Genomic DNA, 26,410 nt, shown 5'->3' on the forward strand with positions numbered 1-26,410 from the left:
AGCAATATGTTCCAAGTATTTGCACGTAAATGGGGAGTTCACTTGCGATTCCGTTGTGCATACGCTCCAGCCGGGAATGGCATAGCGGAGCGATGTCACCGTACAGTGAAACGAATAGCGGCTAGAATGTGTTGTCCCATACAGGAGGCTGTCTACTGGTATAACATCACACCAAGAGACGACACATCTCCCTCCACTGCGCCTGCCAACAGGATTTATCAATACGAAGTTCGAGTAAAGGAGACCAATCTCGCAACTGCGTCCCCAGGTCCCAAGAACAGCTTTTACCAGGTTGGAGATCGCGTATGGGTCAAAAGACTGCAAAATCGATGTACCATGAGGTTCGGCAAGGGTGAGGTGACCAATGTGATCAGCCCTCAGTCGATTTTGGTGGACGGTGTGCCTCGTCACGTGAAGGATTTGCACCCTCGCCATTATGTTGTTACATCGGAGGAAGAGGGAGACTCAGACAGTATGATGTCTTCTGAAAAGACAGAGAGTATGATGCAGGACGACGGAGAGGATTTTGAGCCATATAATTTACATACTGAAGAAGCGGAGGAAGGACCACCCGTCTTGCCTTTACGAAGGAGTACCCGACAGAGACGAATACTGCCCCCCTGCCCTGATTGTGAAACACCGCCTATGGAGCAGACTGGTGGCAATAATGGCGATGAGGAGGATGGCAGGGAGGAAGTGCTGCCTCCGGTTCTTCGGAGAAGTACCAGACAGAGACGACTGCCCCCCTGCCCCGTTTGTGATCATGAGATCAGGGGGGAGTGTAGCAGAAGTAGCAATAACTAAAATGAGGGGAAAAAGAGCTTACCTCGGGTGCGTCTGTTGTGTCACCGGTTGGAGGGAAAAGAGAATTCCAAGATGGCGTCCGGGGTTTTTTATTAGCGTTTACCCCATGCAACTCTCGGAAAATCACGTTTCTTTCTCATGTGATTATGCAAATGGATAATTCCCGGCCACTAAAAAAGCAGGAGGCTAGAGACGAGTCGGCAGTGTCCTGCAAATTGTGTGTGTGGGTGTTTCTGGCGATTGGAGTGTGTCTTCTTTTACCACGGTTATCACGGACAGGAATTCCCTCTCTTCTGGAGGTGGGCGATATTGACTATTTTGAAGTTGTACTGTTGCTGACAGAACATTTAATTTTTTTTTTTTGCCTACTACATTTTTGTTTCAGTTGCTTGATTAGTTGTTTGATTAGTTGTTTAGTTGTTTTGTTACTTATTTTCTTAATTATTTGTTTAATTGCTTATTTGCTTACTTTCTTAGTTGGTTGATTAGTTGTTTGATTAGTTGTTTAGTTGTTTTGTTACTTATTTTCTTAATTATTTGTTTAATTGCTTATTTGCTTACTTGCTTAGTTGCTTGATTAGTTGCTTGATTAGTTGTTTAGTTGTTTTGTTACTTATTTTCTTAATTATTTGTTTAATTGCTTATTTGCTTACTTGCTTAGTTGGTTGATTAGTTGCTTGATTAGTTGTTTAGTTGTTTTGTTACTTATTTTCTTAATTATTTGTTTAATTGCTTATTTGCTTACTTGCTTAGTTGCTTGCTTAGTTGCTTGATTAGTTGCTTAGTTGTTTTGTTGTTTTGTTGCTTATTTGCTTAATTTCTTTAATTGCTTATTTGCTTACTTGCTTAGTTGGTTGATTAGTTGCTTGATTAGTTGCTTAGTTGTTTAGTTGCTTATTTACTCACTTGCTTCGTTGCTGGCTTAGTTGCTTAGTTGTTTAGTTGCTTATTTGTTTATTTGCTTCGTTGCTTGCTTAGTTGCTGGCTTATTTGCTTACTTGTTTAGCTTCTTAATTACTTACTTTCTTGCTTATTTACTTTCTAAATTGTTCGTTTAATACTTACTTATTTATTTTATTTACTTGTTTACCTAATAATTGCTTACTTATCTACTATCTTCTATTCTGATTTCATTCAATATGTGTGATTTTCAAATTTCAATGTGACATGCTGACCGACGGCCAAAAACTCTTTTTAAAAAAAAAAAAAAAAAAAAAACTCTTCTCCATTTCAGATTTTACTGTTGTCGATGAAAGACATGAACATTGCAAAATTGTCATCGGTTGATCTCCCACTTTTCAATGGCATCATGTCCGACCTTTTCCCAGGGGTGGAAACACCAGTTATCGCCTATGACAAGGTTAGTTACGCATTTTTTTATTATTTGTTTTCTCTTTGATAAAATCAACATGCCCATATCACTGTTGGCAGCAGCTGCAACACAGAACTAACTGCAGTACGGCCTATCCTGGTTATTAATGGCAGAAGTCCCCCTCCCCCTCTCCCTCCAACTTACTCCATCCATTCGTAACACTTGCACTACCACTAAAACCAACTTCCTTGATGATCATTCTTTTCAAACTACTGACGTCATGGACAATGAATATTTTCACTTTCTTAATTCGTGACGTTTTTCTCTAAAATATCATTTTTGATGCATAAAAAAATCATTTTCTTTTTCTTTTAACAGCTAAAAGCCGTGCTTGAAGAAGAACTGGTCAGCAATAACCTCCAACCCAACGCCATCACCATCACGAAAATTATCCAGCTCTATGAAACGAAAAACTCTCGCCATTCCTCGATGATAGTCGGAAAGACTCAATCCGGGAAGACGGTGACGTGGAAAACGCTTCAAGCAGCCATGAACAAAATGAGTCAAATTGATCCAAGTTTTGAAGCCGTCAAGGTGAACATGAATATTTTTTAAATTAGAAAAGTTCTTGGCCTTCGGGTCAAGATCAAAGTGTAGTATCTGTTCCGGCAGATGCTGCACTTAAGATAATTTGTACCAGTCAATGGAGGGGAAACCCTCTATACTGGGACAATTATTATTTTTGGTAACCAGAGTGACCCCTTTTAGGGGAGCTGGTTTTTACCTCACATTAAAAACGGCCTTGTGCCTAATTTGCTCAGTGGGGGAGCAAATAAATACCATCTGTTCCGGCAGATGCTGCACTTAAGATAATTTGTACCAGTCAATGGAGGGGAAACCCTCTATACTGGGACAATTATTATTTTTGGTAACCAGAGTGACCCCTTTTAGGGGAGCTGGTTTTTACCTCACATTAAAAACGGCCTTGTGCCTAATTTGCTCAGTGGGGGAGCAAATAAATACCATCTGTTCCGGCAGATACTGCACTTAAGATAATTTGTACCAGTCAATGGAGAGGAAACCCTCTATACTGGGACAATTATTATTTTTGGTAACCAGAGTGACCCCTTTTAGGGGAGCTGGTTTTTACCTCACATTAAAAACGGCCTTGTGCCTAATTTGCTCAGTGGGGGAGCAAATAAATACCATCTGTTCCGGCAGATACTGCACTTAAGATAATTTGTACCAGTCAATGGAGGGGAAACCCTCTATACTGGGACAATTATTATTTTTGGTAACCAGAGTGCCCCCTTTTTGCCTACTTTTAGGGGAGCTGGTTTTTACCTCACATTAAAAACGGCCTTGTGCCTAATTTGCTCAGTGGGGGAGCAAATAAACACCATCTGTTCCGGCAGATACTGCAAGCTATGACTAGCTAGGACTAGCTATGACTAGCAAAGACCAGATGTGGGGGCAACTCCACATGCCTGACCTTTAACCAGCTCCCATTTCCCACCTCTCGGGAGCTGGTCCCCTTTTTCCCTTCCCCCTCCCTTCACTCCTCACATTAAAAATCGGCCTTGTGCCTAATTTGCTCGGTGGGGGAGCAAATAAATACCATCTGTTCCGGCAGATGCTGGAGGCTATGACTAGCAAAGACCAGATGTGGGGGCAACCCCACATGCCTGACCTTTAACCAGCTCCCATTTCCCACCTCTCGGGAGCTGGTCCCCTTTTTCCCTTCCCCCTCCCTTCACCCCTCACATTAAAAATCGGCCTTGCGCCTAATTTGCTCGGTGGGGGAGCAAATAAATACCATCTGTTCCGGCAGATACTGCAAGCAAAGACCATATGTGGGGGCGACCCAACATATAAGACCTTGGTCAATGTAGGGGCAACCCTTCATACCAATTGTCACTATCCAGCTCCCCTACTCCCCGGGGAGTTGGTCCCCATTTCCCCTTCACTCCTCACTTTAAAAATCGGCCTTGTGCCTAATTTGCTCAGTGGGGGAGCAAATAAATACATCAAAGTGTAGTATCTGTTCTGCAGATTCTGCACTTAAGGCAATTCATTCCGGTGAATAGAGGGGAAACCCTCTATACTGGGACAATTATTATTCTTGATCCTAACCAGAGTGCTCCCTTTTTGCCCTACTTTTAGGAGAGCTGGTTTTCCCCTCACATTAAAAACGACCTTGTGTCACATTTGCTTTCTTGGGGAAGCAAATAAATACTTAAAATTAGAAAATTTTAGAAAAAAAAAACAAATAATGTTAAATAATTTTTTATTAAATGAATATAATCATATTTTTTTCTTCTGAAACTTTTGATGTAAGATACCTTTTTCAAAGACTTTTTTAAATTTTCTCTTCATTTTGCTGTTGGTATTAATGTACACCTATAGGCCGGCTTTTGGTGTATGACTGACACACGTGTTACACTGAATGTCTTAGAAACGGACCACATAGGAAGATCTGTCGATTAGGCATCTTTCTTTCTAGGTGAAGAGAAAAGGCGAACCTGAGATGTTGGGTGTGGCTGTCTAGTTCTTCTCCCAGAATGACGTCTTATTCCCTGAGAGTTTGACATGATTGGAATCTTCCTCTCCAGGTCCGCTTCGTTTATTAATATAGGCATTTAAGGCAGATACAAAAACAACGACGCATGACACAATGGTGATATATGAGAAATATAATTAACTATTTATTTTTTTTAACAAGAAAATATTACAATATTTTTACAAAAACAATTTACAAGTGATAATTAACTTGCACAATTAAAACTAACTAACCTTAACTAATGCTGAGGGAGAGTATGCCCCCTCAGATCCTCTCATTTACGGAGAGACAAAAATATGCGCATTACCCCATGCTGTCCGGAAAAAAAGAGAGCGAGAAAAGGAAGGGAATTCTGGGATTGCATTCTGGTTGCTTATTTTTGTGTGTCCCTCTGCTTACGGCCAAATCACCCCCTGGCCATGCTTGGGGTTCGGGGTAACACCCACCACAACCAGAGCTCTCAGATATAGTACCACGGTAACTCGGAGGGGTAGGCTCCTTACGAAGAGACAAAAGTATATGTCCGATGTTATTGACAGTTGTCGTAAAGTCTGAAATCTTGCGTGTTTGGCGCTAATTTTGACTAAAAGGGGCTTGGTCACATCTTTGAAAACATTACTTCGGAAGTTTAATTAGAACATTTTAGAAAATGAAATTATTTTATATGATTTTTTTTTTATTAATTGAATAAAATAATTTTTCTTTTCTGAGACTTTAAAGGTAGCACACCTTTTTCAAAGAATACTTTTTTCTCTTCATTTTGCTGGTGGTATTAACCTCGAGGGGTCGCCTGCTCATGGAAAGAGAATAGCATACGTTCAATGTTATTGATAGTTGCCAACCATATAAATATGTCAATTTCAGACTTTACCACAATCATCAAGAACGTCAGACGTATACTTTTCTCTCTCCATAAGGAGCCAATCGTTCGTGTTTTATATCAATAGCAAACTGAAGAGAAAAAGGAGCTGTCTTTGAAAAAAATGTTTTACACCGAAAGTTTCAGCAAATAAACAAACAAAAAAATTATTCATTTAATAAAAATGTATATTTGATTTTCTAAAAATTTCAAATTGCCTTCTGTGAATTTTTGACAGGCAGTCAGTGTCGAGTTTACAACAACTATGTCCTTGGTGCAATTCTTGAATTGAAAGCCATGTTTGATTTCTGAAGAGTTTCCGATGGATTGCTATTCTGTATAAGTCATGGAGATGAAGAGTGTTTGGTGGATAGCTGTTCTGTACAGGTCCAAGCGATGAAGAGTTTTTGATAGATAGTTGTTCTGTATAAGTCTTCGACTTTAAAATTTTGTTGGCAAAGAGCAACAGATTTTTCTCATGTGGACACAAAAAATTATGCGCGAGAATGCTAAAAGATTCAATATTTTTATGGAGCAATTCTGGTTTCTGATTGGTTGTTAGCAGCACGTGGCTCCATTTGATTGGTCAGTTCCTATTGCCAGTGTCTATAAGTAGAACCTTTCAGCTTTCCTTAATCATACCCTCTCATTATATACCCCATTAGATATGGGTAGAGTCTCCTTGCTGCTTCGGTTGCTCGGAGACTGGGTAGGAAAGTACAATGACAATCAGGACAACAGGTGCAAGGCCAGGAACTGGCCCAGTACCTGTCAGATTGAGGTACATCGTCTGGGTATCACTCAGGAGGCCCACCCTCCCAGGCCTTTTGACCCGTCTTTCGGGTGGAGTAAGTTCATTGCTTACTGCTTGAGGCGCCCTGATCGGAGAATACCGACGGGGATGCTCAGGCAATTTTTGCTAGGCAAGAGTGCTCCTTCTTAAGGGGAATTTGCTTGATACCTCACTTTCTAGACCCTTATGTCACACAATGCTGTGGCTGGCAGCATTCAAATATCTACCCTCTCATTATATAAAAAATATTGTAACAGCCATTATACATGCGAGTGAATGCTGCGCTCGTATTAATTCAGTCTTTTTGTAGAGAAATGTCAGGGGACAGGGTTAGGGTTAGGTGAATTTGTGGTATGCGTCTTGACAACAGAGGTAGTTCTGACTTTCTGCTATTAAGGCTCAGGTGTTCAAACTAGAATCAGGTTTGCATTGCAAGCACATGTGATGGTGTGTAGGCACACCCAAACCGTTGTGTAGAACGTTATCATTATACACATTAAGTAGTGAGTCATCATTTTGTGTGTTTACTGTAGTTTGGGTCAATTTCTATGGAAGATCATTCATGCATAAATTTATGAATAAATAAAATGTACAATAAAAAATGGATAAAAACAATATAAGACTTACCCTTTATAAAAAAAAAAATAGATTTTTAATAACACAGACGATAAAATTAATTTTAACCTGTTCTGTTGATATATGTATCTAAAGATTATGTCGTTACACACCTCCGTACTTTTTAGAAAAAAGGCGCTAATTTTGATTATCACCTCTGCATTTTAAATAATCAAATCCAAACGAATTTTTTTTAGTCGATTTTGCTTTTGTAATTTTCATTATCTCAAGAGTCATATATTTTATTATATGAATATATTTTTTTTATTATTGGAAACCTGTTATATAAAAAAATCTTAAACTTCATATCGCGTAATATTTGAATTTAATATAATTTAAAACTTTTTAGAGATAATTATTTTTTAGAATTCTGCTTTTTTTTTTGTTGTAATTCAAATAATTATATTATCGAGAAAAAAAATAAAGAAAAATTGTTTATTTATTTTTTTTAACATAATAATATTGATTTTATATCCAATTTTATTTACAACTATAAGGTAAGTGAAAAAAATAACGGGATTATATATATATATATATATATATATATATATATATATATATATATATATATATATATATATATATATATATATATATATATATATAATTATTTGATCTTTTCAGCTTTAGAAAATGTTGAAATTTTTATCGACCTACATTTATTGTTTTTAGTTAGAAATGGGGGAGGGGGGGGGTAGAACACCTAAAAAAAAATTTCCTCTAATATATTTAACGAAACCTACGTTTATTTAATAATGAACAAATATCGAAAATTTCAGGAAAATATTACCATTATTTGATTTTTGCTAGATTTTTAAAACATGAGTGTCTCAACGGCTTAAAAAACGTCACTACATAGGAACGTTGTTTTTTAAAGCGTCACTAATGTAAACACGATTTTTGTCTCGCATTTTCATTATTTTTGTATGCTGCAAAAATTTAAAAAATATATTAGCAGTTTATTTGAAGCTTCTTCTTTTAAATGTAAAAAAAAAGTTAGGATGATAATATTAAATTAAATTACAATTACATCGTGTTGCATATAGGGAGGGCGGGGTTAAAACTGTGGCGCGCGTTGGAGGTACCTAAAGCTCTGGTTAGGTAAACAGATTTACAAACAATTCAGGTTAATTAAGGAAGATTGAAGAAGACGCGGAATGATTCGGCCAAAGATTAATTGAATTAAATAATTTTTCTTTCTGTTTTTCATTTAATAAAAAAAATTTATATAACATTGTTTAGTTTTCTAAAATTTTCGAATTACTACCTTATTTCGAAGATACTACCCCACCTCCTTCTATAAAAATAATTTTGTTTTGTTTCATTTTTAGGGGGGGGGGATGCTACGTATGAAAGTATGTTTGCATCGATCGTAGTTTTTGTTTCGTAAGGTTATATCTTTCAACACTGAAACGAGGTTAAAATTTTATTTTATTTTATTTTATTTTTTTTTTTCGTTTTGGAGTCGTTTTAGACCCAGATTGTACAATATAAAATGGCCTCGTGTCATACTAGACTTATCTGAATTTGGGATGCTTTAGGAGGAAGTCAAGTGCGTTTAAGAACAAATGGCTGATTCTAAGTGTGTGTCTAAAAAGATAATATCGCAAACCAATTTTATTTATTTTTATTCACTACAAACAAGGTATATTGCTACAAACTCGTAATGGGCTACTGTGATAAGGAGCATATTTATGGAGGAAGAAGGCAACCTGGGGGGGGAGTTGGGTAGCAAGATGTTCACATTAAATTTAAATTTCTGTATGTTGATACTATTGGGATAAACACGGAGCAGGAAAGGAATTCCAACCGTATGCAGTTTGAGGAAGGAGGCTTTCAGAGTAGAAAATCTTCCGGTATTGACCTCCACAGTAAAGTAGCTAGCCTTGTGTTATTGGGGAGGGGGGTACAAGTGAAGTAAGTTCATTAGAGCACATTTTGTGGAAGTAAGCGCAGAGATGCAATTCTGTGGTGATATGACAGAGGCTGGAGTTTGACAGACAGTGCGGCGTCTGTTAGGCTAATAATCTTTTTTCTTTTTTTTTGCACCTTGTCTAAGTGGGAGAGACTAGTGGTTGGCGCACCAGCATAGATGTGGCAACAATACTTCATGCACGGTGAAAGGAGATAATATAGACGCTGACTATAACATGGTCATCTTCAAGTCCAATGTAAACAAGTTCTTGATGAGCCGTTCCCCTTAAGTAATCCAATTTAATCAAATTTCCACTACTAATAATTACTACGACATTGTCCCATTGACCACTGTACACTTATTAACCCTTATCCTCGAGTGGCCTCTGGGCCTTGATAAGTGGTGACTGGACCCTGTTTAAGAAAGAAGAGGCTAATATTCCATGCACGAGTGAGTGGTGGCTATGTGAATGCTGACAACACCAAACGGGGGAATCCTATCCCCCTTTAATTAATGACTCAGAGGGGAGGGCAAAGGACATGGGACGGTAAATGTATGAGCGATAAAAAAAAAAAACGGGGGTAATCTTTTCTTAATTTGAACCGAGAATAAGATCCATCTCTGGACGTGTTCATACTATAAATATTTATTCAAGACCGGATCTAGGTCTATATGAATATAATCACGTTTCTGACAAAGGTAGGAGAATTGCTGTTTTCTGAGTCAGAATTTATCCGTTGGTTAGTTTTTGACCTTGAAGGGGTATATTTTTAAACTCTTTACATCAAGTAGAATTAGAACACCAACGTTAAGCAACGTGAAACCTACACAGTACCAAACGGTTGACCATTTGGTAATATTAAGCACTGTATGCAAGGAAATATACGGCATAATCACGTTGACAAATCGGTTATTGTCATATCACCAAAGTTAAGCAACGTTGAGCTTGGCTGGTACGAGATGGGTGACCATTTAGGAATTCTAGGCGTTATATGTGCTCTTTGCATATCTCAGCATTGTTTCAAGTCGTCCTGAATTTCCACTTGCCACTGGTATTTAACAACGTCGACTCAGGAGTTGGAGTTGGAGATTGCAGAACACTTGCCACAAAAATTCCATGCACAGGCACCCACCGTAAAGTGGGTATCCATAGTTTGTCAAGATTAAAGGGAGCTACCATGCAAGAAAACAGCGACATTTTCATGAAAAAAAATTTTTTAACTGGAATTGGAATCGGTTGTGAATTGAATATTTCATTGAAACAGATACTACACTTTGCTCCTAACCAAAAGGACATGGGGGTGGTGATTTTCACAAAGTTTCTCATTCATTCAACTATCAAGTTGATGCAAAAGTTTTTTGCCGATTTAAAATTTCATTGTGAAAAAGAAAAACTGTATGTTATTTGGATTTGGCGGAATTTCAAACGGAATCACTGGGAGTAGCATGTTCTTATTTTGTCAGTCATGACTGCGTAGAAGTCCTAAGTAATTCACAAGTGTATTTTGGGTCACCCACACTGAGGATTGAACCGTCAACCTCCAGAAGAGGGCAACTTTTAGAACTAAATTTTACTAAGTACTTTATCCATTGCACCATTGGTCCTTGTCAATAATCCAAATACTCAATCCTCATCTCAAAAATTCAAAATCGTAAAAAACTGTTTTAAAAAATCTTTATTCATAATAATAAAAACCTTTGCTCTTTATAACTTGATCTCTTTTTATCGACGAGCTTATAAATGCATAATTTCGAAAGTTCTTTAGGGTTTGATGTGAAATATGAATCTAATTCCTGTACAATCTCCTTTCATGATGTTAAACTAAGGCCATCTAAACGGTTTTGTAAGTGATAATCCAGAGAAATTAGGGTCAGGGGAATATGCAGACTAGGGCAAGATTTCCTCACCAAATTCGGTACTTGTACAGTTTAATCAAGACGTTAACAAATGAAAATATTGAAAAAAAAAAGTTATATTGTACGTAACTATTTTGGCCTGAAGATCTCAGAAAAAAATTTCACTTAATTAGGGTCAGGAGAATATGCAGGATGAGGCAAAACTAAACTAAGGCCATCTAAACGGTTTTGTAATCTTCCAAATAAGTGGTAATCTGAGGGAGCCAGCTCAGGAGAATATGCAGGATGAGGCAAAATTTCCCAAACAAATACTCCTTGGACATCTTTGATCAGTATTGCTGTGTGAGATGATTATCATGATGGAAGATGATTTCCCTTCTATTTAACTAAAGATGGTCGTCTTTGGGTCAACATCGATGAGAATATTTTCTAATCCTCAAAATAAGTGATAATCCAGAGGAGTTAGGGTCAGGAGAATATGCAGAATAGGTCAAGATTTCCTCACCAAATTATCCTAGGAGATCTTTGGTCAGTAGTGCTGTGTGAGAACAAGCATTATCATGATGGAAGATGAATCCCTTTCTGTTAACTAAGGAAGGTTGTTTTGGTTGCAGAAAAATATGAATGATACTTTAATAATCTGAAAAAGAAAAGATATAAACTTATCATGGTGATATGTTCAAGTGATGACTAGGGCTAGGTTGGTTGTTTTTGTTTTACAGCATATCAACTCTTTTCGGGTTATTTAATGCCGAATCCAGTGATTTTGAAGAAAAAGTTTTAATAGAATATATTTGTTTTTTTTTTTGTTTTTTTTTTCCAAGTCAGTTTCTATTCAACCCATAGTTGGGACCCTAACAGATACTACAGGTACTACGACTCTGGGTCAGAGTGGACCTGAGAGCAATGGCAATTAAAGGGTGGCTCCACACTCCCCAAAGCCCGCAAGCTGGGGTTTGATCTTTGGATATAGGTTAAGGTCATATCCAGAACCGACTAGGGCTAGGGCAACAGCATATTCTTTTTATTGTTTTGACTCTCAAGTGTATATGTGTTTATATCTTATATGCTTTTATATAGAGTGATGTGGTTCTCGGTTGATGATTAACTGTGTCTAACTGTTGGATATGCACCCGAGAGTCAAAACAATGATAAAAATATTTTTTGTCATAACCCTAGTGATAACAATATGCATAAAAAATTATAATTGTTTAAAATTTCTCTTTTACAAATCAGCAAAAAGGAGTTTCTGTCGGGATTTTTATGAATTCTTGAAGTTATTGAATTCTTTTTTATTGCTATTTTGTGCCAGGAATATCCGTTGAATCCAAAAGCCTTGTCCCTGGGTGAATTGTACGGTGAGTTTAATCTGAGCACAAACGAGTGGTCCGACGGTGTCCTCTCTTCTGTGATGAGGCAGACATGTGCAGGTGAGAAAATTGTCTTTTCTTGTACCTTTATGTTTCAGAAGTTTTTAAACTAACAAAATTATGACGATGCTGACCTTTTGTCTAGCTTTTGCTATAATAAAGGCAACATAATGTTTATGAAAACAAATCTGAAAGCCGATAGTTTTTCACCTCATTTAGAATAAACTTGTATATGAGATTTGAAAAAAAATGTAGTCTATGTGAAGAATAAATTGGATGAAAACGCTTTGGTATAGATTAACAAATATAAGTATTTATTGTACTAATATTAATGGTCGCTAAAACTAAAAGATGAATAAGGCTGACAACCACTGTAAACGTGAATTGGCTGTGAATATTTTTCTCTAGAATTTCTATATTATTTGGACTATTAGCATCTTTCCAAATCTATAGATAATTTTTACTCGTTCATTCATTATTTAAAAAAAGAAACCGTTCACCCTGTAACGTTGTTGTTCTATCTAAGTGATCGCCACGTCAGCCAGCTTTCAATATACGACACCAAACACAGCTGGCTCTCAATATACAGCACCAGACATATCTGCTCTCAATACACGACACCAGACACAGGTGGCTCTCAATATACAGCACCAGACACAGGTGACTCTCAATATACGAAATCAAACACAGTTGGCTCTCAATATACGACACCAGACAAAGCTGGCTATCAATGCACGACACCAGACACAGCTGGCTCTCAATACACAGCACCAGACAGCCTGTTCTCAATACAAGACACAAGACACAGCTAGTTCTTAATACATGGCACCAGATACAGGTGGATCTCAATACACAACACCAGTCATAGCTGACTCTCAATGCACGACACCAGACACAGCCGGCTCTCAATACACGGCATCAGATGCAGCTGGTTCTCAATACATGGCACCAGACACAGCCAGCTTTCAATGCACGGCAACAGACGTAGCTGACTCTCAATACATGGCACCAGACACAGCCGACTCTCAATATATGACATCAGACACAGCCAGCTCTTAATATGCGGCACCAGACTCGCATGCTTATCGACCGTAACTTCTTAATTGCCACACGTTTTTTCCTTTTTCTTCTCTTTGATTTTCCTCCCTTTCCTTCCGATCTTTATGCCTATATATGGATTGCAGTCCGATGCACTGTGAGGAAGCTGCATATGCCTCCCATCAATGACTTAGTTCACAATGCACTGTAGAGAACCTATGTTTATATTATAAAATTATTTTTGATATATAATGGCTCAAATTAAAGTGTAAAATACAAAAGTCAAGTATCATGCTTTAATTGTGCAGTAAACAGAAACATTCATTTCAAACGAGCCTCTGTCATATCAAATAACCTACTGTTCATTTTATATGTCAGTTTTTGGCTTGTGTGGTAATAAAATTTCTCAAATGCACTTGCGATATTAGGCTGTGTAAGGTGTTAACTTTGATCAAAATTGCCTGTTCCTTCTTTCATTGGATTATTTCGATTATTGATATTTATTCCAATATAAAACCTATCTAAGAACACTGTCAGTCACATGAAGTACCTTTGTGTGAAATTTCATAAAAATCGGCCCAACCGTTTTTGAGTCCATAAGAAACGAACTCACAGACACATAGACAAAGTTCTTTTGATATAATAGATAGATAGATAGATAGATAGATAGATAGATAGAATAAGAGACAAAACGGAATGGAATTTCATTCTATATTCAAAAGCAACTTTATTTGTCATCTTCGTTAGTAGCGTGTACAAGAGAGAAACGGGTTAGAAGGTGGAAGTGTTCTTGTGTAAAAATCGATTTAATATTTTGCTGGCTTGTTGAGGAGAGAATACCTCAGTCCATATTTGTGTGCAGCCAGCAGTCGTCGGGATGAAGGAGGCCGGTTAAAGAAGAAAGAAAGAGTAAAGTCTTCAGTGTATTTCGTGTTGTAGTGTGTGTGCGTGTGTGTGTGTGTGTGTGTGTGTGTGTGTGTGTGTGTGTGTGTGTGTTGGTGTATTGACGAGAGCAGTTCTGTAGCATGATAAATAAAGTTTGTTTGGGTACTGCACGTGGAAACAAATGCGAGTTTGAAGAGAGCTATGTTAGCATTTTGTACTCACGTTCGACCTGGGGCCAAAGCCCCAGGTTAATATCTGCTGCCAGCTGAAACTAGGGAGAAAGAGGATTAAGAGTTTCAGATTTCGCCTTTTATGTACTCGGTCACGCGATTGAGAGCTGGTTTGTGATTGGACGAGCCAGGGATAAAATGGATTTCAAATCTCAAGCCGCGAGAATTATCTCTTGCCTGTGATTGTAGCAAGTTCCGACTGCTACAGACAGACATATATAGAGAGAGATAGATAGATAGATAGATAGATAGATAGATAGATAGACAGACAGATAGATGGATACATAGATAGACAGATCGACAGATAGCTAGCTAGATAGTAGAGAGATAGATAAATAGATAGATAAACAGATATATATATATATATATATATATATATATATATATATATATATAGAGAGAGAGAGAGAGAGAGAGAGAGATAGATAGATTCCTGTTTTGAAACATGCATAAACAATAAAAGGATAAACATATTAAATCTAGACATTAACTAAAAGCAATAAAAAAATATCACTGTTATATAATGTAAAACATGAATTTTGGTATGTGGTTGAGTGTTTTAATGTAGCGGGTTCTTTTTTTTTTTCTTTTCGTAGTCATAGTTTCGTACTTTTGTAAATGGAGTTTATCATGATTTGCATTTGAACTCTTTAAAATATACTTTTTACTCATTATTTATTTATTTATTCCTTTTTCACAGATGACAAAACGGACGAGAAATGGATCGTATTCGATGGCCCTGTTGATACGTTGTGGATCGAAAGCATGAACTCTGTAATGGACGACAATAAAGTTCTCACCTTAATTAATGGTGAAAGAATCGGAATGCCAGAACAGGTAAGTAAAAATGGCTGCACACTCTCATCTGCTATGCATAAGAGTTTTTGAAAAAAAACAAAAAAAAACACGAAAACTAGGCCACCCGTGACCCGTTGGGCCAGTTTTTTTTAATATACAGATTAATTGAAAAGTCAGTCGCTATTTTTTTAATCTTTTTCAACCCGCACAGGACGTGTTGCCACTTGGACCTGAGGAGCTACTACAGGGGACTATGTAGGGAGTTGAGCATAGCTATTCATGTTAGTTACATTTAAAATTCTGCAGTCAAGGAAGCAAGAAACAAGGAGGGAATTCCAAAGTTTGGCAGTACGAGTGAAGAAACTATTAGAGTAGAAGTCTTTTCGGCATCTGGGGATCTTAATAGTGAAGGGATGGGATTTTGCTGCTTGTAGAGTTAGTTGGGAGTATGTATGTCTGGTCAGTTCTGACATACAGATGTGAGTCTTGGACAATCAACAAAGCGATGAGTGGACATTTTGAGGCAGCTCAGATGTGGTTCTATCGACGAATGCTTAGCATTTCTTGGACAGAGAGAGTGTCAGATGCTGAAGTCCTAAGAAGAATGAAGGTCGATCACTTGCTGATGCGGACCATCAAGGAAAGGAAGTGCTGCTTTGTTGGACATCCATTGCATGAAAAAGAAGACATCGATCGGCACATTTTGGAGAAAGAAACTGACGGAAAGAGAGCCGGAGGAAGGCAAAGGATAAGGATATTAGACTGGATGTGCAGGGCAATGGTTGTCAACAGTAGCATCGGATTCCGAGAATAAGCAATGGACCGAAGCCTATGGAGAACACTAACCATGATTTCTATCTATGGCATGAACATGTCACGACACAATAATTATTCTTATTATAAACCGTGCTTCAAACCAAAACGAATTACAGACGAACGAATTACAGACGAACGAATAGCATAAACCACTAATAGATGGAAACATAACCCCCCCCCCATCATCATCCTCATCGTCGTCGTCGTCATCATCATCATCATCATCATCATCATCATCATCATCATCATCAAAAGTAGTAGTTTAATATCTGTTTTACATAGTGGCATACGCTGAATGGATTTTAGAAATTGACCTCCAAACAAACCTATCTCTGGCCAGGTCTTTATTCATTCCTCTTTCTCTCAAATCCATTCTTATCACTTTCCTTTCATGCTTTTCTTGACCTTACACTGTGGATTGAACCTGATATCTACATCTAATAACCCAAGCACTCTTATCCATATTTTCAACAATCATACCATCAGAGTCTCCTGTTTGCATTCGTCTATGATCCCTCCTTGCCAAACTTTCACAAAAAAACACTCAACTACCTATAACCACTCAACAATTTCTTCCACTCTCTATCTGTGCCTAAATTTAAACTCAGCTTCCATGAACAACGCTTATTTCCTTAAACTGCCCGCCAGTGGAACACTGTTATACTGGCCTGCTTTCCAACTGACTACAATATGGTAGCCTTCAAGTCTAATGTAAATAAGTTCTTGTTGAGCCGTTCCCTTAAATAATGCAAATTCTACCCAATCTACATTGTTAACAATTACTAAACTACCACCTTACATTCATTAACACTTATCCTCGAGTGGCCTTCGGACATTGGTAAGTGGTGATTTCCTTGAAAAAAAAAGACAAAAAAAACAAAACAAATAAGCTGTGGGCTTGAGATTTTAGAGTATGTGCAAAAATTCCAGACTGGATATGTTTTTTTTTTTTTTTTTTTTGCGTTTTGATTGCACGAAAATAAGTGTGGTTAAGATGAGAAAATGCTGGGTTGAGCTTTTGCCTATTCAAAAATCGATCTGTAAAAATAACATTCACTACCGCTGCTATTTCAAAAAGAATTTCTCCACAAATACAAAGTCAAATACTATTTAGGAAATTAATTTTGCCGTTTCGTTCTTATTTTCAGGTTTCACTACTATTTGAAGTAGAGGATCTTGCGCAAGCGTCCCCTGCGACTGTTTCCAGGTGTGGTATGGTCTACAACGACTATGATGCCCTCGGCTGGCAGCCTTACGTTGAATGTTGGCTGCAAAAGAAACGCAGTAAAGTAATGAAAATTTTCCTTGACTTTTGCGATATTTAAATTCGAACATTTTCTTTCGTGATGATTCCCTGTAACTGTTACTTTCATCCTTCGTCCCTTTTAATGGCGTGCGTTGTATTTCTTTATTATTTTTGTTTGTTTGTTTGTTTTTTGTTTGTTTGTTGTCTTTTTTTAATGGCGTGCGTTGTATTTCTCTGTTATTTGTTTGTTTGTTTGTTTTTGTTTGTTTTTGTTGTTGTTTTTTTGTTTGTTTTTTGTTTGTTTATTGTTTGTTGTTTTTTTAATGACGTGCGTTGTATTTTTTATTATTTGGTTTTTGTTTGTTTTTGTTTGTTTGTTGTTTTTGTTTGTTTTTGTTTGTTTGTTGTTTTTTTAATGACGTGCGTTGTATTTATTATTATTTGTTTTTTTTGTTTGTTTGTTTTTATTTTTTGCTTGTTTTTGTTTTTTTGTTTGTTGTTTTTGCTTGTTTTTTTTTTTTTTTTTTTTCTAAAAAATAAACCTGTTTTTATTCATTTGGGGGAATTAAATAATTTGTGGATACGTTTACTTTTCTTTGATATTTTTGTTTGGTAAATATTCCCTATTTAAAAAAAAAATTGGCACTGATACACTACTAGGACAGAATCACTTTTTAAAAAAATTTTAATTCTAGAAATGTGTTACAAAAACTATAGGTGCTTGTACAGTTTAATCAAGACATTAAAAATAAAAATATTGAAAAAAAAAGTTATATTGTACGTATTCGTTATGTAGGCACTGCCAAACGATTGTGAAGAATTGTGAAAAATGGAACGCATAATCCCGTGACGTCAGACTTTATGGAAAAGCAGAAGCGACTTAATGATTTTTTAAAATCTTTGTTTATCTTCTTCAGACTGCAATTAATAATTAATCTTTGTTATAATTTTGTTAGGTTTTAAGATTTACACAGTTTAATGATTAATAATATTATAAACATTTGTACATTAAATATGAAATACGGTTTTACTAAATATGTACGAGTGTTCATTTGGTTAACTACTGGCTTCCATACTTTTGTTTGGTAAAAAGAGACAAACAAGATATGAGAGTGGGTCTACAAAATGTTTATTTTTTGTGTAATAATATTTTTAATCGGTTTTAATCTGGCGATAAAATAGCTGGCAAGCGCCATGTTTATATTAAAACTTAATATTTAAAAAAAAAATTTAAATACAATTAATTAAAAATCTATGTTGTAACGGGACATTTTAAAGTAATGGAATTTTAATCGTTTAATCTTTTAAAAATTAATTTTTAAGAAGTTTATTTTTCTTGACAATTTAATTGATTATCGTATATATTAATTCGAAAAATTGCTATTAAAAACATAATAATATTAAATTTATATCAATTTTTTAATTGCAACTTCAAGGTAAATTTTTGTTCAATACGTGTATTTAATTTAAAAAAAAATAAATATTTTTAACTTATTTGAACTCTTATGTTTCATAATAAATAGAAATTTCGATTGATGTAAATATATTTTGTTCAAATTTCGAAAAAATAAATAGCGAGGGAGTGGGGACACGCACTAAAAAAATATTTCCCCTCATATATTTTACGGAAACTGCATTTTATATGTAATTTCATTCTAAAATGGATAAGTATCGCAAATTTCACGAAAATCTGACTATTAGTTGATTTTTGCTAGATTTATTAAACACGGTTTTCACGTTCGGAATACTTACAACATGGGAACGTTATTTTAAAGCGTCAATTATGTAAACACGATTTTCGTCTCGCAATTTCATTATTTTCGTGCGATGAAAAATTTTAAATTATTACTAGTTTATTTTGCTTTAAATTTATATTGGAATTTATAAATATATTTAGTAAGCATTTCATTTTATTCAAACTCAACCAGCGCTTCTATCAAGGAACACAACCCCTAACGTGAATTCCGCATGACCAACGCACCGTTCCGACACTTGAAAAGACTACCGTAAAAACAACAAACGAACTTTTACTTGTTGATTCTATACTCCAACAACAACATGGCAAAAAAAAAAAAACATACTGAAGATGAAGTGTAGCTTCGAAATATATTTATGAATTTCAATATAAATTTCAAACAAAATAAATGTCTGTTTATTTTGTAACAATGCATTGTTTTGGCTTCAAACATATATAATACGTATTTTATTTTATTCAAACTCAACCAGCGCCTCTATCAAGGATCACAAACCCTAACGTGAATAATAATAATAATAATAATAATAATAATAATAATAATAATAACAGCAAAAAAAAAAAGGTACAAACACAAACCGGCAGCAGTAATGGAAAATGAAAGTCACAAGATCCTATGGGACATGGATATACAAACGGATAAACCCATCCAAGCAAGAAGACCGGATGTCATAATAGTTAACAAGAAGGAAAAGGCCTGCCAGATTGTAGATTTTGCCATTCCAGCAGACCACAGAGTGAAAACCAAGGAGAATTATAAGCGGAGCAAATACACGGAACTGGCCAGAGAGCTCAAAGGAATCTGGAAAAAGAAAGACAGTGAAAAGCACCTCACTAATAGTAGGAGCACTAGGAACGATACCAAAAAGCTTTGAAAAAAGAATGGGAGAGATTGGAATCAGAGGGATGGCCAAGAAAATACAACGAATTTCAATAATGAAAACTGTTATAATAATGTTGAATAATATTAAGGAAAGCTCTTGAATGTGGAGACTAACACCACACATAAACTAATACACAAACTGGATACAGAAACGGCTACAGATGCAAAACACAAAGTAACATTACATTAGATCATGAAAACAAACTGTATAAATGAAAAAAATCGCCCCTCCCCTTTTGTGAGTGTAACCATAAACAGATACAACACCAAATAATAAGGGTAAAGGAAGAGGGGAAGACCGAGGAGAGAAAGCATTAACCAGACCTTCACTGGAAATGTGCAAAAAGGACTGGGACTTTGGGAAGGCTTATTATCACCCAAATTCCAGTGAAGACCAATGGTCGCCGCCAACGAGAAATCAATGGTAAGCGGCCGTTGTGATAACACAAATTCTTTTACAAAGGTTATCGAAAGAGGTGGAGAGTACTGGAAATCTGGGGAGACTTGTTGTCACTTAGACTCCAGGGAACACCACAAGTTGTTCTCGGAGAACAATCTTTGATGATGGCTTTTGTGAATGCTCCTAGTGAGTATATAATAATAATAGATTGAAAATTGTTAAAGCTTTTTTGTTAATTTTTTCTTGCAGGAACTTGTGGACGAATTGCGTCGTTTGGTCAACAAATACGTCGTCCGAATGCTGGAATTCATGAAAAAGAATTGTTACGAACTAATCCCAATTGCCGAACTCAATGGAGTGTCATCTCTATGCAAATTGTTTGACTGCTTGGCAACACCAGAAAATGGGGTAGGTTTGCCGTTTATAGAGCTCTTGTCCCTCCTCCCTCCTCCTTCCTTCCTTCCTTCCTTCCTTCTTCTTCTTCTTCTTCTTCTTCTTCTTCTTCTTCTATTATGATATGCCCCGCGAAACGGAGGACATATTTGTTTAAAGTAGCCAAGTCGTTTATGACAACGGTAATCGTGAGTAATACAGGAATCACCAAACTATGGCCCACAGCCCAAATCCGCCAAAAATCTTTAACCCGACCTATGGTGAAAACGTTAAAAATATCCAGAATTTTTTTTTTTTTTTTTTTTATGGAAATGTGTGAAGATAGTGTGGTGTTTTTTTGGTTTGTTTTTTCTTTTTATTCATAAAATGATTTAAAAAAAATGAGATTTGGGAGAACCAGTTTCACTAAAAAAGAAAAAAAAAAAAAAAAAATCAAAGCTAATTAAGCAAAACAGTATAAAACGCAATCAGGTCATTTTTTTTATTTTGGCCCACATTTAGGGGAGGGGGCCACATAGCTCCAAAAAGTCAGCAATATGGCCTCTCCCCATTCGAAAACTTTGGAGACCCCTGGAGTAATACAATCGAGTAAGTCGCCCCAATGAACGAGTGTTCATAGTCGTACTATTATTATCCTTAAGCGTTAGGCTTTTGACATATCTTCCAACGTCTCCCTCAGGCTACTATAGCCGTCCGTATTTACAGCTCCCACCAGCCAATTATATTCTTGTGAGGAGGAACCCGAATGTATTTGTATCCATTACAGCATATTGTAACTCTGCACAATCCATTAGTTAAGAGCCCCAAATCCTGTCTGTCTGTAAGAGACTAGCAGACGTCAACTCACTCTAAGATTTTCGGGAAACCAACTGCTTCTGCCTCTTTGCGGGAATCTATATATTAATACCGTAGTATCTTTAACATACGTATGCGTGTCACGGTTTCCAGATTATAAATTATTCGATCGGGAGATCCTATTTATTAAAAATGAGGATAGAAGATGATAACGTACTACGAACAATGAATTAGTATATAGATATGCTGATTTAAAGTTGATAGTATGTTATTATATTCTATCCTCCTTTTAATAAATAGGATCTCCTGATCACTGAAGACACAATGTAAAAGAAAAAAAATAAGTGAGTGCACAGTGAACGAGGCATAAAAAATGACTAAGTTCAGCATTTGCCCCCCCCCATCCCTCCCATTTAGTCCCAAAAGTCCCCAGGGGACGTCAAATCCTGGTGAAAATGAACAAACGGTGCAGTTTTAGGCCTTAATATACGTAAATTTCAGTTCTGCACCATGCAAAAAAAGAAATGACTAAGTCCATCATTTGCCTCCGCCCCCACTCCGTTTTAGCCCCAAAAGTCCCCAAGGCCTTAAATTTGAGTTCAACACCATGCAAAACTGCTAAATAGACATACACAGAAAATTTTGGACAAATATGATAAAATAGTCCCAAAAATGAAGTGTTTTTATTAGTGCCTGGGGCACACCCAAGAGTTATGGCGAAGTATAGACAAACAAAATTATATAGAAATCAGTTAATCTCAACTTTTCGGAAAGTTTTGTAAAAATCCAAGGCATCAATTTTTTTTTAATGAGCACAAAAGTGTCAACTTTGGCCATTTTAACCTGAAAGGCACCACTAGGGGGCAACCAGAGTTTTCCTGGAAAATCCGTTCTGTTACTTTTTTACTCATATCATGCTTAATGTTTGTGCAAAATTTAAAAAAATTCCAAGGTGTAGTTATTGAAAAAAGTGCAGACAGACGAATAGACAAGGGTGAATTTGCAGGTTCACCCTCCTCTTGTTGGAGGACAAAAAAAAAAAAAAAAATGGTATCACTTTTGGCCCATATGTGAAGCTATAATATACCTTCGTAGTCTTCTGGTTCAGATCCAAGAGTAGTATCTGTTCTGTCTAAAGATGGTATAATGATATCGTGGAGTTTCCGTTTCCATGGGGCGTCCATACAATGGAAATACGTCACAGACTCCTATAAGAATATTGAAGATAAGCCACAATAACCAGATATATTCTGACACTACATTAACCAGATTACTTAGATAAATACTTTTACAGTTTTAACAAAAGGGCTACAATAATATTGTGGGGTCTCATTTCACACTGAACATCCACAGAATGCCCGGTAGCAATATATTACATATGAAAGATGCTCCTGTGGAATTTCCATAGGTCCCGCTAGTATATATAGATATCATTTGAACCACACCAGAAAATCCACTCAGATATCCACAGTTTTTAGATAGGCGGGTGGGGGTGGATACTGGTTATAACCGTCTCTTTTTCTATTTTCCTGGGATCTCTCGACCTTTGACAGTTTCTCGCCATTTATTAGTTGTCTTCGTTTGTCCCAGAGTCAGCTACTCTAGACATCTATAATATAAGAGCGAAAATGTGTGTGTTTGCGTGTATGTATGTCCGCCAAAAGCTTTGGTGGTGGTGGTGGGGGGGCACTCGGAGGGGTCACTAAATCTTACAACTTTTTATATACTCCCTAGATTATAATATCTACAATTTATGAAACGAGGTCGTCTGAATCTTTTATTATGTTACAAAATCCATGCTGTGATTTCATTTCTCTACTACTACTACTACTACTACTACTACTACTACTACTACGGCGTGATGTTTGACCTTGAAACCCACACGTTCACGTTTGTTTAACCACCTGCTTTTTTAAACGCTTAATTTCACCTTTCCTCGCTTCTCTTCCTGCATAGTGTCGTGATAAGTTGTCAGGCAGCTCCCCTCAAAGCTTCGGGTTCGAGCCTACCTCCCTACCAAATATTTTTTTTCTTTTACACCCGGCAACGCCGGGAACCCCCGCTAGTCTATATATATTAAAAGCAAGATGTGTGTGTGTGTGTGTGTGTGTGTGTGTGTGTGTGTGTGTGTGTGTGTGTGCATTTTTTTTTGTATGTCCGGCAAAGGCCTTTTTCGGAGGTTCGCTCGGGTGGGGGTGAGGGGGTGTCATTGTGTCTTAGAAATTTATATACTCCTTAGATTATAATATCTCTGATTTACGAAACAATGTCGTCTCTATCTTTTATTTCAGCAACTTTTGTGTTACAAAATACAAAATTCGCGCTGTGATTTAATTTCTCTATGGCGTGATGTTTGACCTAGAAAACCACACGTTGACATTCGTTTAACCACCTGCTGTTTTAAACGTTTAATTTCACCCATTCTCACTTCTCTGCCTGCTTAGCATCGCGGTAACGTGTCACACTTTTTTCCCGCTTTAGCCTCAAGGCTTCGTGTTCGAACCTACCTCCCTACCAAAACTTTTTTTCCCTCCTTTTACACCTACAAACATCCGAGCAAAATTAAACTTAAACATGGAAAAGTAAAGGACTAGTTCTTAAAACTGGGGAAAAAAAAGGACAAGATATTATAGTAAAAAAATATAATAAATTTATAACTTGAAATACTGCAGCATTAATTGTTTTTGAAATTCAATTTTAAACATTATATAATCAATTCTTAGTGCTGCAATATTTTAATTTATGAATTTATTATATTTTTGCTAGAATATCTTGTCCCTTTTCTTCTCTACTTTTAGCAACTAGTCCTTTACTTTTCCATGTTTAAGCTTAACCATATTACTTTTCATGCTCGCATTTTTCTATTGTAATATACGTATATAAAATCAAAACGAAAAATATATAAATGTTTATATCTTTTCTCTATTCATTTCTTATTTGTTGACGTGTAGGTATATAAAATATATTTTGTATCCCTACACGCCCACAAATAATAAATAGAGAAAATATATGAACATTTATATATTTTTCGAATTTGCTTGTCACACACACACACACACACACACACACACACACACACACACACACGCACACACACACACACACACACACACACACACACATATATATATATATATATATATATATATATATATAACACGTATATCAAATCTGTTGCCAAGGCCGCTGGAAAAATGGTGAGATCTTTCTATCGATCCAGTAGATATCTCACTGCTGATACAATTCTCTATCTATATAAGAGCCAGGTACGTCCAAGGATGGAATACTGTTACCACATCTGGGCAGGAGCTACTAGAAAGGACTTGTCCTGCCTTGATAGGGTTCAAAATAGACTTTGTAGCCTCGTAGGAGATGTCCATTTCTCTTCCCTGCAACCGCTATCTCACAGAAGAAATGTTGCGAGTTTGTCTCTGATGTATCGTTATTTTCATGGAAAGTGTTCGACTGAGCTTCAGTCTATGGTCCCCCCTCGCCAAACTTTCACAAGAAACACTCGTCTAGCTGTAAACACTATCAATAATTCCCCCCACTCTTTATCTGTGCCTAAACCTAAACATAGATTCCATGAACAAAGCTTCTTTCTTAGAACTGCACACCTGTGGAATTGTCTTCCGTTTTCCTGCTTTCCGGCTGAGTACAATATGGTTGTCTTCAAGTCTAACGTAAACAAGTTCTTGATGAGCCGTTCCATATAAGTTAACAAATTTACCGAATTGATTACTATATTGTCCAATTTCTGCTGTACACTCTTTAACCCTTACCCTCGAGTGGCCTCTTGGCCTTGATAATGTGATGATGCCTATGTAATATATATATATATATATATATATATATATATATATCATTTGTAATGTTCACGAATTCATTTTCTCTGCTGTTTTTCTCTTCCTCCGATGTGTAGGTTGACTTCTCTGCCGACCCTGAAAACTTTTGCAAAATGGTCGAACTTTGGTTCCAGTTCTGCTTAATGTGGTCCATTTGTTGTTCTGTTGATGAGAACGGGCGTAAAAAGATCGATACTTACGTCCGCGAGATGGAGTCGACCTTTCCGACCAAGGACACGATTTTCGAATATTACGTCGACGCCAAGAATAAAAGTTGGGTTCACTGGGAAGAGAAACTAAAAAAAGGATGGCGTTACAATCCATCGTGAGTTCAACAAAATAAATGCCACTTTTTTTTTCATTTTTATTATACGTATATTTTTTTAATTTCAGATATCAGATGATCGCTTCTTAAAATAGTCGACAAAAATATCGCCAGGAAAAACGGTATTTTATATTTAGTAGGTGACCATTACTAGATTCAACGTTGCTTAACTGCAGTGATCCAGCGGGAACCAATGTCAACGTGATTATACCGTATATATATATATATATATATATATATATATATATATATATATATATATATATATATATATATATATATATATAGTTTGTAATGCAATATTTCTTCAAGTTCTTCACGTTCCAAATATCAAGTTTTCTCAGTTCGTAATTAATTGCTTTTCATAAAGTAACCGTTACAATATTGTTTGGTTCGGGATATACAAGTCTGCAAAATTACGTCTTTGCTGCATTTTTAGTCACTTACTCATCAGATGATATTTAGAATTTGGAGAACAATTATATTACACTATATGTGCGCTGAAACCAAAACAGGCATTCATTAAACTTGGACTTTTTCAAACGTTATAATAAAAAAATTTAATTTTAATATAAAACTTTTAATTATGATTTTTTTTTTTTTTATCAATTACGATTGGTATATGCAAACTGAGTAACGTTTCAAGTAAATGATTAACCTATATATATATATATATATATATATATATATATATATATATATATATATATATATGAAGTGAAATTGTCTGTCTGTTTATGTACATTTCTCTACCCAACTACTCTGTCAATTTTCAGTCTACAGACTCCAGATTTGAGATAAGGCTTATTGAGATTTGGGAAAATCTTTTTAATCGGTTTTCGCCCAGAAATTTGGCTTTTAAGGGGTCAAAGTCCAACGATTTAACCTTTGAAAACTCTACCAAACTCCTCCGCCAAT

At 36.2% G+C, this 26,410-nt stretch overlaps 1 protein-coding gene across 1 annotated transcript in view; it reads left to right on the forward strand.

The window, feature by feature from the left end:
* The window catches only part of LOC145266366 (dynein axonemal heavy chain 2-like), a 369,464-nt gene that overhangs the window by 173,146 nt on the left and 169,908 nt on the right, over positions 1 to 26,410 (forward strand). Inside the window, exons 40-46 of the mRNA XM_080121989.1 lie at positions 2,039 to 2,164; positions 2,495 to 2,710; positions 12,028 to 12,145; positions 14,939 to 15,075; positions 17,001 to 17,141; positions 20,384 to 20,542; positions 25,245 to 25,492. Of these exons, the coding sequence (XP_079978115.1) occupies positions 2,039 to 2,164; positions 2,495 to 2,710; positions 12,028 to 12,145; positions 14,939 to 15,075; positions 17,001 to 17,141; positions 20,384 to 20,542; positions 25,245 to 25,492 (1,145 nt within the window). The remainder of the gene's footprint in view (positions 1 to 2,038; positions 2,165 to 2,494; positions 2,711 to 12,027; positions 12,146 to 14,938; positions 15,076 to 17,000; positions 17,142 to 20,383; positions 20,543 to 25,244; positions 25,493 to 26,410) is intronic.

This window comes from Euprymna scolopes, chromosome 41, assembly GCF_053919585.1.
Source record: "Euprymna scolopes isolate OS-2025 chromosome 41, ASM5391958v1, whole genome shotgun sequence".
Classification (NCBI taxonomy): Eukaryota; Metazoa; Mollusca; class Cephalopoda; order Sepiida; family Sepiolidae; genus Euprymna; species Euprymna scolopes.